General features: G+C 33.3%; 1 protein-coding gene and 1 pseudogene across 1 annotated transcript; both read left to right on the top strand.

Annotated features, from left to right (window-relative positions):
• Positions 1-2,214: 2,214 nt before the first annotated feature.
• On the top strand, positions 2,215-6,309 carry LOC134263863 (uncharacterized; annotated as a pseudogene).
• Positions 6,310-11,894: 5,585 nt separating this feature from the next.
• LOC134263862 (pyridoxal phosphate homeostasis protein-like) lies at positions 11,895-15,243 on the top strand (the record flags this gene model as incomplete). Its single annotated transcript, XM_062746227.1, has 5 exons — positions 11,895-12,010; positions 13,470-13,586; positions 13,961-13,996; positions 14,319-14,394; positions 15,105-15,243. Coding segments are annotated over exons 1-5 (467 nt in total), but the record flags the coding sequence as incomplete, so codon positions are not given.
• Between the last annotated feature and the right edge of the window lie 2,262 nt (positions 15,244-17,505).

Raw genomic sequence — 17,505 nt, 5'->3', positions numbered from 1 at the left:
CGAGAATTTTTCACTCATATGGAGACGCCATCACTTGCCGTAAGAGCTGTAAATTATGTCCTATACTCATTAGACGGCCATTGAGCATTGAGGTTTCCTTTCGTACCAGCACCTACTGCAAAACGGGACCTCGGTTTATAAGGTCTCATCCGAAGGACTGGTCTCCACGTCCAACGGTGGGATTCGGAACCGCGACGTAAGGATCAACTCCTTACTTCGCGGCTCTGTAGATCAGAGAAGACACTCTAATCACTCCGCCACTAGGGTGACGAGATGATTTGAAAACCTTCTTCCTGCTGTAATTCATGGCGCACAATTCCAGAACCGTATAAACGGTCTCGGCTCTTTCATCTCAGACAAAATAACATATAGTGGGGCAGATAGGCAGACATTCAGACAAACGGACAGTCATACTGCATGTTGGTCGACTAACCTAGAATTTATTGATAAATATGCTTAGACCCATGTTTTATGTTTAGAAGTTCGAAAATGTGAAAAGGAAGACAGTTCTGTGGTACATATTGATCTTAATGATATTAACGATCACTGATTTTTATCTTAAAGCGTTCTTTTAAATCACGTAATATCTGATAAAAAAAAGTTTCAGCAACCCTACAAGAATCACAAATAAAGTTTTACGTCATCCCAGACCATAATTTATTGAATATGTCTGATCCATTGATAGCTTAAATGATTCCTCGGTATTGAACTCTGTCGACCGCGTCTATTATCCAAACAGAAGAGAATAGGAATTTTTTTGTTATTTATCATCACACATTAAAAAAAACTAAGGGAATGATTAATAATGAATGTTCCTAAAATATTGTACTTTATAGCTGATCGATTCATCGTTGTTTAAGAATACTGCACAAAAAACGCGCAGAATAAGTTAATATATTGATAAGACACTACGTATTTTTACGCTATTTAATTTTCTCTACTTATACGTGTAAATGTAAAAATTGAGTTGAAGAGCTTCGTCATCTTTTTTATAGGTAAAATATTAATATTTATTTTTTATATTAAGCAGTCACCCGTGTGGCGCAGTGGTAAGTGCGTCTGCTCTAGAGTCGCGAAATAAAGAGTTGATCCTTAGGTCCGGGTTTGAATCTCACTGTGGGACGTGGAGATAGGTCCTTCTGAGGAAACCGTAGGTCACGGTTCGAATCTCACTGTGAGACGAGGAGATCGGTCCTTTGGATGAGAACGTATAAACCGAGGCCCAGCGTCGCAGTAGGCGCTGGCACAAAAAAAGATCCCTCCCTGCTCAATGGCCCTGAGTGCCGAGCATATGAAAAACTTTGCAGCTCTCCACCGACAAGTGGTGGCGTCTCCATAAGAGTGAAAAATTCTCGAGAGGGAAGTAAAACGATATACAGCTATGTAGCTATATTAAGCATATTTCAGAAAGAAAACGCTTTTTTGCGTTCTGACTTTTTGTTCTACAAGTTTCTATGAGTAAGAATAAGCCTAAGGATACGCTAGCAATATACTTCTTTATGCCTCTTTCAAATTATATATTAAATCCCTATATGTTAGTCGTGAATTCAGAAAATATTGGAAAATATCCAATTATTCTTTGAAATAAATAAGATACGTTGTAATTTTAAGCTGCACGTAAAATTGATAACCAAGCGACAAAAAGGACTTGCAACAATAAAACTAAGCATGCAATCAAGGTCTTATGTACTCTTCTTCATTCATGAATTAAAACAACATTTATTGGAGGAAAGTCTTGTTTTTAAAAACTTGATTGAGAATAAATGCATTGATTTTTATTCTCTCACTACAATTGTATCCATTTAGTGGATTTTATTTTGGAACCCTTTTTATCGGTTTCCTGTGCTTGTGCTTACGGATAATTTTAGACATATATACGCGACATGATTTAGATGGAGGGCTCGAAAACATCGGTGCAGATTCAAACTACTAGCATAGCCGAAAAAAAATAATGTTGGAAACAAATATCTTTTTCAAAAAGCAAACGTTTTTGTGGAAAAATGCGCATTGGCTAGAAGATGCTAAACCAGATATGCTACATTACATACTTTCAATTTTAGGAACATGTAATCAAAAAATCGGGGGTAGGAGGTTAAAAAACATATTTTAAAAGTTTTTTATTGTTTATTGATTGTGTTTTTTAAATCTAACTGACTTTGTTTTGTTTTTTTCCATCATTATGAAAAAAAGTGAAATGTTAACTTACAACTTCAGGACAATGTCAGTACAGGATTTACGAACAAACAAGTATTCGAGGCAATAACATCTTCACTAAGACTGCGATCACGTGGCAGCACTGTCACGATCTTTGTGAGACCGTCACAGAGTTTGTCTGCCGCAGCTTCGAGTACAATCCTGTTAGCCAGCATACTGTCAACTCTCTAGACCAACAGATGGCAAAAATCAAATCAGTTCGCCTTCAACGTTAGAAGCTGGGATTACTACCACAAAACTTGCATAACAGGTGGGACTTAAATTTATCAATTACATATACCTTTAGTAATAAAAAAAATCTAATTAATGTAAAAAAATGATAATTTCTACTCAAAATGCTTGTAGCATTGTTGCAGAACGATCTTCCTGAATATTCATCAACTTTTTCCACTCTATCAACTGTTTCATCAACATCAACAATAGATTCTACAGTCTCAACGACCCCCAAAACTTCAGGTATCTTTGTTATGACAGGAAGAGTATTATATTCATGAAACATTTTGAGATTTAAAATGTAGGATTCTTATCATCGAGGTTTATCATTAAAATTTAATTTCATTGTATATATTGGTAATTATGCCGTATTTCAAAGAATAATAAAATTCACACATTACTTCAATAAAAAAATTATTTTGTTTTTAATTTAATTTCTAGTATCCTCACAACTATTACAACCACTGAGAGTCCTGATGTTTGAGGGCCCTTTGTCATGGTCCAAAGCCAACGACTTTTGCAAATCAAAGGGTGGGATATTAGCAGTTCTGAATGATAAATCCATAATCCCAGAGGCTAACCTAACATCCACAGAAAAGTATACACTGTTTTGTCTCATATCAATGTTTCTAGAATGAAGGATATGGAGATTACGAACAGTATTCAATATCAAAATCCATAAAACAATACAAAATAGGAGCAGAGCAAACACGGACCTCCGAAACATCAAAGGTGGGATCAGGTGCCATGGAGGAGTGAGCATCCCCTGCTGACAGGTCACACCCGCAGTGTGTTCCTTGTCATGATCGGGAAATAACGGGAAAATCCGTCGTCAATTCGGTGTATAAATAATGAACTTAGTCTAACAATTGGTATGAAAAATGTCAGTCAGCATTTGACTTAATGATAAAATGTATTTGCTGACAAGGTCATTGTATCGACCATAGAATTTACGAAATGATGACTTAAAACGAGACTGCTGATATTATTGTTTCATCAACTTGTTTAACAATAATTTACCTCATTTTAGAAATTGTTCATATGTGGAGCATGTTTTTGTGTATCTAATCAACTGAGATATATATAAACTCCGTATGCAGGTGATGAAGGTACATATATATTGCTCCATAATTAAGGGAAGTTGACGATAGAAAAGTTAAAGTCATCACTTTTATCATAGAGCTTGGTTGTTAGATTACCATTAATGTCTTTCTTAAGTCAAATATCCAAGTATCCAAACAGATGTGTCAGACTCTGTGGTATCTTTTATCTCAAGCTCACCAGGATATATCATATCGACATAGGAATAAAAGTAACTATTGTTAATTGACAATACGTCGTCGATATATCAAGATGTCGAGTTGAAGGCCACAGCAATGAAACATATGGAGCATATGAGTTTACTCAGGTGACCTAAAAATACACTTTTTGCCTCTGAACAAAGTATGCATGGTATAATAATAAGAATAATATTATGGAATTGTTTTAGTTCACAGACAGTATGGATTGGTCTTTCACAAGAGGAGTACATGGACTGGAACTGGGTGAATGGGGAACCACTTACAGAAACCAACTGGAAATATGAACCGAACCGATATGACAGATCAAAGAAGTGTGCCTCGGTTACCCTGAAACATCCATACTGGTGGTACGAAGGCATATGTACCGAATCTAAACCCTTTATTTGCCAGTTCAAAGAGGGTGATTTTTTAAGCATTTTTCTATTTATTACAAAAATAATTAATTACAAAAAAGAATTCATATTGTTTTATCTTGAATAATTTAAAACTGTTAACTGATTTGTAGATAATCAGTTTCTATGTTTCAAACATAATGAATGGGGATCTTTGTGTAATAACTTAATGTAAGAATATTACATCGGGCCATCTTTAAAATATTTTTTTTTTTGCTCTCTTACAACTCAGGATAAAATTATTGGTTGGTAGCTGGATGGAAAAACATTTTTTCAACAAATTTAATTTGTTCACAGGATAAGAGGAATTAAAAAAAATGTTCTGTCGGTCGGAAGGGAGAGGACAAGCAACCATTTTTATAAAGAAGGCTTTATCAAAAAGAAAAAAAAAGTACGATATTAACTTTTTCTTTAGATGCCTGCAGATTCCAGAAGGAGATAGCATCAGTGATGGTGGCTCACAATAGCCTCGTTTTGATAAATTCCTCCCTCTCTGAATGTAATCAGGTTTGTAATTCATCCACGCAGTTTACGTGTCGCTCATTTGAATACAACCTGGAAAAGCAAACCTGTCAATTAAGTGACGTCAATAGATGGACAGAGAGTCATTATTTCTTACAAGATATACCCGGCTGGGACTACTACCACAGAAAATGTTACTTTGGTAAGCTGTATGCAAACTCCAAAATAATGATTATTAATTTTTATATTGCTATAGTTTACGTGTGTTCTTGTTGACTTATTATTTTTTTGCAGGCATCGACGATTATCCATTTACAACCACACCAACAATTGGTACGTAAACCTATGTTATAAGTGTTTTTTTTTTAAATATAATCCTCCCTGGGGATAAATAGGTTGGGTACATTTTTATTATTCCCCTGCGTTTGTTCGTGACGGTCGTCTTTTTACTTGTCAATAAATTTCTTCCTAAGTTTTAGGATGTCGCAAAATATTCAATATATTCCTTTTAACAAACAAATTTCTATTTGATATAGCTGTGTAAAAAATTGTTTTGGAAAACAGGTCTTACGGAATCTAATCTGAAAAAAAGTGTTAACTGGTAATTTATGCAAGCTTTTCAATTGGACTTCTAGTGTACCGGTATTGCAAGACTGTAGGAACAATAAAACCAGATCAACCTGTATAATAGATTTATATTTTCATTACGATGTGCATTAATTTGAACATCCAGATTTCTACTTGTATTCATATATACAAATGCTTACTGAAAAGTGGTGGCTTCTTACGTATGCTTGTCAAAGGAATTGTTTTTTCACCTCGGGGTTTTGGAATTCATTTAAATTTCAGACTGATTTTGTGCAAGACGTGAAACAAATTTGTGCTTTCTGCAACAATAATTTTGGGGTACTTTGATCTCTTAATATGGCCTTGACCTTTATTGAACATAAATGTATCAAGTGATGGTGACAAAATTTTTATAAATTTTATTTACCGGGTATGTCAAAATATCATGCGCGGATCTGATCTACTATAAATGGATCAAAGTTATACTTTGCATTTAATAACAGAAGGTCGCATGGCATATGGAGCTATGTGCTAATACATGTAAAAGCCTTTAGCATCGCTTTCAATTACTTCTGTATGCTAAATGTAACATTAACATGTAATATTCACTTCAGAGGACTACACAACAGAGAGTACGAAACAGGAAACACTATCTAGCACACAGCCCCCTACTACAGAGGAACCGTTTGAGGTGTTAAAACGAGAATTGGAAGAGATTGGGGAGAAGATTCATAAAGAAACGCAAGGCGTCAAGAACAAGCGTCAAAGACACGCGTCCCTCTGCCACAAGCGTCGGCGTCGTTGGTATCATAATAATTGTGTCTATGCTTGGAGGAATTGTAATTCTGGATTTAGGTACATTACACATGCACTGCAAACATTTCTCTGGAAGAAAATGCAAGAAGGGACCCAATCATAAATACATTCAAAGGGAAAAAGACAGTTCTCTATCTAATTTGGAAAGAAAAGATAATGCTTCAAGAGATACAAGCGAAGACTTTGAAAAGAAGACCAACAGGTCAAAAGTTATAAAAGTAACTTTAGACAAACAAAAGCCACAGCGTTTCCATTCAGAAAAAAGTTATATTAACGAGATAAACGGAAACAGTGAAAAATCAAACGTGAACGACCTTTATCATCAAGATGATACACAGTTGTAACTGTTTGTATGTAAGACATTAATTTTCTATAAAACCAGCAAGTGCTTATCTTTGTTTTGCGGGATTTTTTTCTTTAGCTTACCTGAGCTGAAGGTTCGAGTGAGCTCTTCTGATCAAGATTTATCCGTTAAATTGCCTTTATTGGCATATACTTTTTATCTTCTTCCCCAAAACCGCGAAATCGAATTTAACCAAGCATTCTTGGGTGAAAGACATACAAATTTATTATTCAAATGGAGGACTACATATTTTAACTCTTCCTTCAATGACAGATAATTAAGAAAAAGTTAAAATTTGGCGTCTAGAATCATGTAAAAAGATTTCAAGAACTACTAGGTCAGAAAAATGGAAAGTTGTTAAAGTTTCTTTACAAAGTGAAGATTCAGATTTGTTCAAATCATCACCTCTGGGAGTATGTCGAGGCTATTATGGGCAATAAAACTTTTTCCATAAAAACTTTATTTTATATACTCGTTCTAGAATAGCAAAGCTATGATAGAACAGTCATATCTACCAGTACCGTGTACAATTGAGCAGATTGACCGAACGTTTAAACAGAAGGGATGGGCGTTTTTAAAAACGAAAGTGTTGAAAACAGGTAAACAGAAGATTCATATATATATGGAATTAAAGAACTGTAATCAATATGAGTCGAGTTTTATTTAAGTGAAAGATTGACCTATAGTATGAATCCCAGCAATAGAGAGGGGATCCTTTTCATCTTTTACTGAATTCATTGGTGTTGTAGGTTACCATAAATGTCTTTCTCAGTAAAATACTGTACCCAAATACGACATACAAGTAGTGGGTCTTTCATACACAAAAAATACGACATTTCAGACAATTAAGCATCTAATCTGAGGTGTGTTATAAGGGTAGTAATTAATATAATATTTTTTGAAAATGTACTTTACACAAATACAAAGTTACATACCAGAACAGAATGGTCTTTTTTTCACACACAATAAATGTACCCAAATTACGACATACGTAGAACAGACTTTTCAAATTCACACATACAATCGGTGAAAATGTACGACTAGAACGGAAGTTGATGTTATTATTTGAGATTTCTACGTGTTATAATAAATGCACTTAAAACTGTTTATCTTGTTATTTTTCATGCTATAGATTAATGTAATTCGTTTTGTGAAGAAGAAATTTACATTTTATACCATTTACGGATTTCCGATATTTAAAATAAAATATTTTGTAGACTTAAATGATCGGCCTTCTATAGTAGCATTTAAGATTAAAAACGTCATAAGACACTTGAGTTTTACAATCCTAATAAAAATTTAAATGATCCATTGTTATCAAAACTCCTTACGCTAATGAACAGTCATATGTTCTTTGACTTATGAAGTTTTCAAAGTTTCTGTTTATTTTATATAGATGAAACTTCGTTTTATTTTTGTTGCTTTATTTAGCGTTTGTAAAAACACTGACGTAACTTTAAATGGCGGACTATTGGGTTAACATCCTGCCTTGAACAGGATCATATAAGCTGGCAACTGCTCTTTGAGCAATAAGCCCGGCTAAAAAGCACTACATGATCGGCTTGTTATTCAGAGACTCATCGATCTTTTTGTTGGAAGAAGAAATTCTTGACCTTTATTGACCATGTTGACCTGATACCAACTTACGAGTATGTATTTACGATATGCAGTGAATAAAATACGTCTGGATTGTCAATGCAGTCAGGTATATATAAAATGTCAATTCAATTCTTTATTTCCTTGTGCCTTATGGCACATCAGAAAATTATTATATATCTACAAAAAACACTGATAAATTCAAATCTTTCAGTTATATAATAAATAATGACATATAAATTATATGCTACAAACAATTTAGTCTATTATTCTATATATTCTTCGTTGTGAATGTTGTGAAGTGCTGAACAAATTGAAAATCTTCCCAGATTAGACATTTCTTTGACATTTTTTTTACATGAAACAAAAATTTTTAACATTATGCTGTTTGATATATTGAATTATGAGATCTTGATATACAGGTCATTTTAATTTAAATGGAATCCATCTTCTAGATCTACATCATTCAAATCACATGATAGACAATTTTGTTACTACCGTTTCAGTAATAAAAGAAATACACACGCTAACTCTCGATTCCCGCCTACATTCTGCAACCATTTAATTCAATATATAAACGGCAATTTGGCCATAAAATATTTGTTTAATACAAGGACCAGTTCAATGGTAATTGATGAATTGTCTTGATACCAACATTACTTAGTAAATTATCCATAATTCAGTCTCTTGAAAAAAAAAGGGGGGGGGGGGGGTTACGATATTTTCCATTGAAATCGGACTTTCATGCAAGCATCACTATATTTTGAAATAGTCTTGGATATGATTAAATATTCCTTATATAATTATCTTTTCTTATGTTTTATGCAAATATGTTTGTATTAATAATAATTAATAATGTTTCAGTTGTAAATCGCTTTGATATTGGTGGAAAATAAGCATTTTTTTTCGGTTTTTTTTTGTTAATACCCCCCCCCCCCCATCCCGTGAAACACAAAAAGCTTTGGTATGAATTTTGAAATAACAGTCCATATTTTTAAAAAGGAATTTTTGTGTCACGGGGGAAGTTTTACCCCTGTTGATTTCTATAGAGAAAAACACAAGTTTTACATGTACCACAGGGTTTAAACCCCCCCCCAGTTTTAATGTACACAAAAAGCTTATATATAAATTCATCTGGTATGAATATTTCAGATGTCATATAATAAAATTGTATCCATATTACTTGTAAAAATAAATACGAATTTTTGTGTGACACAATAAGTTTTTAAAATATTTAGGTGAAAAAAATTCATTCTGTAGTGATTTCTTGTATATCTCTCACGAGAAAAACACAAGTTTTACATGTAATTTCACAAATCAGTACTTTAGTTTAGAGGTACTGCTGTGATTTATTTCTTTTTCTGTTTTTATCAAAAACCTAAAATAAATGTTTTAGAATTTTTATTCGAAAATCAACCAATTTTTACTCGCAATTTGCGAGTCGGCATTAATTTTAAACCCTGTACCAACAGTTTAGAGGTATCTCTCTTTGTAAGAAAATAAATGTTTTAAAAAAATACAATTGCATGTATCTATAAAAAAAATATCAAAAATTCATCGAATTATTATGTTAAAATAACTTTTGAAAACTGACTTGGAGGTATAGGCGGGAAAACAATATTTCATTCGTAGTTCTTTTAATTAACCATGCACTGTTTATTATACTATAGTTTAAAAATTTAATTGATTACTGAAATATAGGTCCCTGTCACGAATATCCTCATCGTCGGAAACCCACGGGTGATCTCGTCTTTAAGTAAAGACGAGATCACCCGTGCATTTTCCGACGGTGGAATATCCTCTGTGACAGACATACCATCCTCATAATCATGATTAGCGTATCAGAAACCCTTGGCTGGCGAAATGCTGACATATATACAATATATGTAGATCTCTCTATCTATATACAGTCCAGTCCAATACGAAAATTCGTAATATACAAGTTTTCGTAATATAAAACTTATATTTTTTTCGTAATGTAGTTAAATTACGAATACGCGTAATATAGTAGATTGTAAGAAACTATGAGTTTTCGTAATAAGACAAATTCAAGCATTGAAGAAATTGAGTGGTGGGTATTTGTTCTAATGATAGCATGCGGTCATTGGTAGTTACGCCTATCAGAAAGCATGGAAATTCAAGAAGAAAGTATCGCCAGCGATGGGTGAGTGGACAATTTCTTTTATTATTCTTTTATAGGAATTTTCCCACGGATAAGACCAATTTTCCAGTAAATTTCAATATTCGCTAAAGCATGTAGCATTGGTCTATATCACCCCAACTCCCTACTTTTCTTCCGAAGTCTACCCTAAAAATCACACCCTCGTTTCATAATTCAACTGTTCGTGCAATTCTTATTAAAATACACAGAATTTCAAATCTCAGTAAGCGTCGTACAAGTTATCGCCCATGACATCTCGTATTAAACGCCATACTTTACTACCCGCCACTAAATTTCTTGCAATGCTTGAATTTGTCTTGCGAAAACTCGTAATATAGTCTCTTACATCTGCTATATTATAATTTATACATTACGAAAAATCGTAATATAAGTTTTGTATTACGATAACTTGTAATATTACGCTTTCTCGTAATCTTACGTTTTTTCGTAAAATTACGAATTTTCGTATTGGACTGGACTGATATACATGCCAAGAAATCTCGTCCGATTTCGACAGCGATGGAGTCAATAAAAGTGTAATTGATGCAAATCACCCATATTCCCAAAACGCCAGCAAGACCATTTACGGCAGCAGACTTCTGGGGGTGGATCCTAGATTTTAAGCTTTCTTAGTTAAAGAAAAAATAAACTTCCACCCCAGGAAGTTGTACAAATACCCTAAAAAGTTACTGTCAAATATCTTTATTTACAAAATACGTAAAATGCCAGAGGCACTGGTACCAAAATTTATTTTTTAAAAAAAATTGGACGAAAGAAAATAAGAAAAAACAATCAAAAGAAAATATTCATTTTAAAATGAAAATATATACATAGCCAATCGGGTAACGTCTACCCATTCAGTACTCGTCTCCATCTTAACCAGGAAATGTTGTAAACTTCCGGAAATTTGGTACTCTTTTATCTATATTTCGACGTGGTACTTCCACAACTACCCGATGTCAATTTATTTGTACTGAGAAAAAATATTCTGAAATTGTATTACGTAAAAAAATTGAAAGGCAGCTTATTTTATTGAAGAATTACTTTACTATAATTAATTTCATTCCCCCATCCTACCCGAAAAAGACAATGGAGGGGGGGGGGGGGGGGAAGGCTTCTAAATAACTAGTATTCTACCTATAATTTTAATCCAGTAAATTTTAAGATCCCTCCCTCAAAACTGCAGACGTCTCCCAGGGGAAGAATCACAGATTAATGTTAATTCGGCTTTTATTGAGTTTGCTATACGGAGAGAATGCTAAGGTTTTCTTGGCATGGTCAGTACAGCATATTTTTTTTTATATAATTATTGGCTGATGAATAATAAGATTTTATTTAAAACACTTCAAAGTTCTGTGAAAATGATATAACTTGAAGTGTTTTACATGCACTTGATACTTGTTAATTAATTAGGCCTAATTAACATTTCAAAATAATTAAGCTCAGATATGCCATGATAGCTGGTATAAACTGGATCTTATACTCGTAGTGTTCCAATCTAATTAAAATTAGATGTTAGATCCGCTCGCATACTTGCTATGCGAGCGGATCTAACATCTTAATTTTATTAGATTGGTACAGTACGTGTTCATGACCGATAGGACAACGCACTACATGTAGGCCCTAAGATTTAATTTTAAACTCTCGTTTGTCTCGTGACTCTTCAGCTCGTTATCGTCTTGTAGTTCAGGTATATCCTTGATTTTACCAATCTTATATAATTATTTGTGAGGATTTTTTAACCGTAATTTATCAAGTGTGTGTCCTGAATATTGTTCTTGTTGATGACCTAGTTACTCGTCGGGCTCGGCATTACCAAAAGCCGATCCTAAACACAACAGGCGTAATGATCCGTAAATTCACCAGTAGCAGAAAGATGTCCTCAATATCGTCTGCATTACATAATGTTTTGGACAAAATAGAATCTGCCAAAGAGAAGAGAAAGGTATGGAGTATTCTATTTGTTCTTTAAAAACAAAAAAGTTGCGTATCACTTTTGCTGGAGAAACATTAATTTACTGTTTGTGGCAATAATCAAGGATAGTGAACGCTCATGATTTATGTTTTCGTGATTATAAAACTAAAAGAAAGATTGCCGTTGTCATTCATGGCTTATATAAGCATTACCAAGCACGTGTTATGTAACAAATTTGGACAAGGATGTCCATTTAAACAAAAAGCTTCATTAACATGATTGATACCATGTGTTTGCAGGATTTCAAATGGAGCCAAAAATAGACGGGAAAGCATTTCATATCCCTTGGCTATACATATCTTGGAAGTCTTTAATTTTCATTCATATTCCTCTCCCTGCAAAACCTATTTATGTATTAATCTACTATCCCCTAATTTAATTGAAACTTGCCAGTTGTGCATTGAATTATAAAATGCTTTAAATATGTGTATTCCACTCTCTGCCATCGCATCATTAAATAAACAGAGGGGATAAGCTCCATACAGTATGGATTAACAAGGTTAGTCTGCATGTGGGATACACAAAAAATTAATCTGTTTTTTAAAAAAAAAACAACTTAAATTTAAACCTGAATTTCTTGCCATTTTTGTATAAAAACAAAAAACAAACAAACAAAACAAAACAAAAAATATCTCTTGGCAAAATAGTGTAAACTGTGTCAACCGTAGACCTGTCCCCGGTCAACAGTGAATCAATGTGTGGTATGTAGATTAAAATTAACTCAATATACAGTGATGTATGTATATGTTAATATTGTTTCAGTCAAAGTACTAAATTATCCTTAAATTGGAGTTGAGCCAATTGGTGAATATCATCTAATGCACTACAAGTACAGATGTCAGATACATGTAGTAATTTCAATTCATTAATGTCGGAAAACAAAAAAATTATTTTTCAAACAAATTAAACTTTATCTTTTGGCCATGAATCTGATGAATAAATTAATGTTCCAATAAAATAATTATATAATTATGTGTAATGCACTTTAATACAGTGGAGCCTCATTTATCCAGACGCTTTGGTTCCTAGTCAATTTGTCCGGATATGTGAAGCATCCGAATATCTGAATCACCAGTTAAACAAGACAAAATAACATTAAAAAAATCTGTTCCCATGAAAAGTCGCCCGGATACTGAAGCATCTGGATATCTGGCGTCTGGATATCTGAAGGTCCACTGTACATGCTTTTAAATGTTTTAAGCTCATAACTCTGCCTGGCATAGTATATATTTTACATATTTACATGCAGGGTCATTCTATCATTGAAGCAAATGCTCTGTCAAGGCACCAGCAAATACACAAATTTATAGGTACATGTATTGTACAATTGAGATGGTGACCATTAATTTCTCTTTGCTGCATTATTATTAAGTTAAACACATGCCACTTATGTATCAGTTTTTACATTTTCTTGATTATTCTGTGACAGACAGACAATGGGGAGTTTCCAGTGACCTCCAGGCTGGTGGCGGTGTCTAAGACCAAGCCCCCCAGCTCTGTAGTGGAGGCCTACAAGTGTGGACAGAAGCACTTTGGGGAAAACTATGTAAGTGTGGATTCCAATATCTGATATGCTCAGATTTTTGTATTAAAACATTTGATATTCTTGGACCATAAGTTATTTTCTTTGGAGTTTTTCAGCATATTTTTTAGCAAATACATAGGTGTCAAAACCAAGGTTGAAGGGAGGTAAGGGGGTTTTGGGGATTAGCCCTCTCCACTTTCTTTGCAGTTTGCAAATAAAGACATAATATATATTGAAAATTGAGGCTTGATAATCAAGCCCTAAACAATATTTGGCTGCTTTAGGGCTACCACCCCCCTCCCCCACAAACCTTTCAATAAGCTTTCAATGCCTATGTAATATATTTAAAACAAGGGTCTGATTTGTATCTCTGAGTTACACATTGATTTTTGCAGGTCAATGAACTATCTGAGAAGTCCATTGCCCCAGAGGTAGGTTGTATATTTTGTGTAGTTCAAGATCAAGTGAAATTCCCTATTTCTTAACATGCTTAACCCCAAAATTTAGACCTTATAATTGTATTAAAATAATAATGATGGTGTAAGCTTCAGCAATTAATGTTTGAAAATGTCATCAGTGCATAAATTTGCAAAAAAAATAGGCGTCTTTATTTTAATAGATGTAGAATTAGTCTTTTACATGTCTTAATAATGTGTTAATTTTGGATTTTTATTAACATGATTAACTCAAAATTTTATATTATGTATTAATTAAGAAGGCTGTTTTATAAGGTACAATATGCTATAATTTCAGATCCAATCAGAATGCAAGGATATAAAATGGCATTTTATAGGACATCTTCAAAGTAAAAAAGCAGGAGCATTAGTCTGTAAGTACACATCAGGCAAAAGCTTGGATTTAGTGATCCTTAGTTTGAACATGTAACATATAACAGTGTATCAGGCTATATTATCCTCCTCCAATTTGATCATCCTCCAACCCAAACAAAATTTAAAAGGGGGGTAAATAGGAATCACATTGTCTGTACGTCCATCTTTTTTGAGTAAACGAATCTGCATACTAGGCTGTGACGTACTTTTTACTGAAAGCTTATGTAGTATATGACTAAGAGTTTGTAGGATCTTGGATTGTGTAAATCCAAATACATGTAAATTTGACACAAAGATTGCTATTCTCTTAATAGTGTATATGAATATTAGTTCTCCAGGCCCAGTCAAGGTTGGAAAACCCAGAGTTTTGTATTAAACACCCCTAGGCTAAGGGCTTATCATTTGAGCAATTTCAATGTCATATGCAAAAAAAAATTATAACTATTTGGTCAGTGGTCATGTCAATGGTCAATGGTCCATAACTTTTAAGAGAGAAATATGAGATGCAATTCTTTAAAAAGAAAGGTGAGATGTATCATTTTGCAAGCTTTAAATATTCATAATACCAGTGCTTACAATATTTGATATAGCTAAACTGTTGAAGAGGAAGAAATTGCTTAAAATTTTGATTGCACTAGTTTTTGTACATTTACTATTGCAATACTTAAAATGGATTTTCCATATATCCTTTGTATTTGCTTGATTGTAGCATGTCCAAATCTCTTTATGGTGGAGACAGTGCATTCAGACAAAATTGCCAATGTATTGAACAGACAGTGGGAGTCCAAAAAGAAAGAGGGGAAGCTAAAAGTGATGGTACAGGTCAACACAAGTAATGAGGAAAGTAAGTCAGTCATACATCAGTCATAAATCAGTCAATACAAGTAATGAAGAAATTGCGTCAGTTATACATCAGCTGTTATTCAGTCAACAGAAGTCATGAATAAGTAAGTCACCAGATGCTAATGCTAGTGGTCCACCATGAATACAATGTACTTATAGGAGGTTAAAATATGTTCATTATTATAGAGTATAAAAAGTCATTCCTGATATTTAGCACTTTAAATATCATTTTATTAACATTAGAAGATGGTTAAGCTTCATGTTTACGGTCACTTTTAAATAAGACCATTAGAAGATGGTTAAGCTTCACGTTCACCGTCACTTTTAAATACATATACAGGGTTTGACATTAAGCTTTTGGAATACTAGACCAATCGGGCTACTCTGGCAAATTTTTACTAGCCCTGACCCTTTAATCACTAGCCCTGACCAAACTTGGGAAAACATATTTCAAGTACAAAAAAGTGATAATTGTGTTTTTCTGTGCAGATGTCAGATGAGAATCCATATTTAAAATAACATTTTCTCTCACACGTCACATCGAAACTAGGTCATATACATGTGACTTGTCGTGTTTAGTCCTAGTTCAATCAACTTGTATACAATATTAATTGATACCATTAAAAATGTTCGGAGAATTTAGGTATAGTAAGAATAATTAAGGTCTTCCGTCTTCAAGACCTTATAGCGATTCTATTGTTTCTTATTAAGGTCTTCCGTCTTCACGGAAGACCTTCTAGTGATTCTACTGTTTCTTATTATTATTATTATTATTATTATTTTTTTCCCCAAAATTTTGTGCAGGCGATTTCTCGAAAACTATATAGTGGTTTTCAATGAAACTTTTAGGAATTATGCGTCATTATATGAAGTTGTGGCATGACAAGGAAAATTTGGAATACTCACCTTCGGTTCCAAGATATTGACAGTTTTCTGATTTTAAAACGGATTTTTGTTCCCCCTTTTTTTTCAAAAATGGATTAAGATATTAACTGGGGACTTATTAGAGATGATAGATAATCACTTCTAGATTTGCGGAATTACCTTTTTGTGCGTCGTTACTACTTCCGGTTGCTATCGGAAGCGAAATTAAAAGTCCGTATTTTCTAACTTTTTTGTTTTTCAATATTTTTCATTTATTTTTGGAATGCTAATAGAAACCTTTCTTTTAATGCTCACTGTATCATTTGTTTGAATATTGATAAATCCAAACTCTAGATATTAACATTTAAAAATCTGAAGCGGGTCCAAAATGGCGGCTGTCTCTGTCATTTCCGACATTTCGCAATTCAGGGTTTACGAAGTCAGCCGAGCGTTTGCTTGAATGAAAGTAAAATAGGATAAATGAAATGTAAAGGAATACTTGGATTCTCACGTCGTTGCTACGTTATAATTCTGTGTCAAACTATGATTTAATCCTTGGTCGTCTGAAACGTCTTCTATAATTGGTTTTGGCTGGTTCTCAAAGTAGAAAAAGAAAAGACTAAATGTGCAAATGAAATACGATACCTAGTATCTTTTGTTTCGGAAAATTAGATTTTAAATCATAGGTAAAAAGTAATAGTTTTTAAGAAACACTATGGATGTACATAGTAAGTATTAAACATAACCACTGTTTTGCACATGCAGACTTGTGTCATATTCAAATAATAGAAAAGAAAAAAAAATATAAGAAAATCATTTTTCAAAATATCGTTGAATGGAGTTCATATTAACATTCTTGTCTCAAAGATCAGATTTAAATTATTGAACATAAAATTTAATGTTATCTGATTCCCTGACTATAGTAGGCATGCTTTTATCAATATGTTCTTTAGTGGGGATGAACAGGAAATTAAAAAAAAAAAGGGTAAAAAGTTTACCAGATTCACTGATTTAGTATTATTTATCTATATACGATATCGAATGTGTAAATATGCTAAATATACTTTCTTAACCTTGAAATTTAAGCTATAAGAACGTTCTTGTTTCATTTCCATCGAAGCTATCGCACCTATTTAATGGAACATTCCAAGAAAAAGCGCGAAGATTTACTCGTGGTGTTTGACACAAAATTATTAATAGTGACCTGCCTTTCATTATTCGAAAACTCATGTACTGTTGCAGAAGTATATACAAGTACATTTAGAGCTTTGGTTCTTATAGAGTAATAGTAAGCGGTTTGGATTTTCATGCTAACGACCCGGGTTCATTGCCCTTTGTTTTCATAACAAGTTTTATCACTTTTTTCAGCTCAATTTTGCTGGGTTTTTTTCAGAATCGGGCGG

This window comes from Saccostrea cucullata, unplaced genomic scaffold (assembly GCF_032062105.1).
Source record: "Saccostrea cucullata isolate Sc308-1 unplaced genomic scaffold, CSIRO_AGI_Scuc_v1 ctg10185, whole genome shotgun sequence".
NCBI lineage: Eukaryota > Metazoa > Mollusca > Bivalvia > Ostreida > Ostreidae > Saccostrea > Saccostrea cuccullata.
The sequence above is the reverse complement of the archived record's forward strand: the minus strand, read 5'-3'. Positions and strand labels throughout refer to the sequence as shown.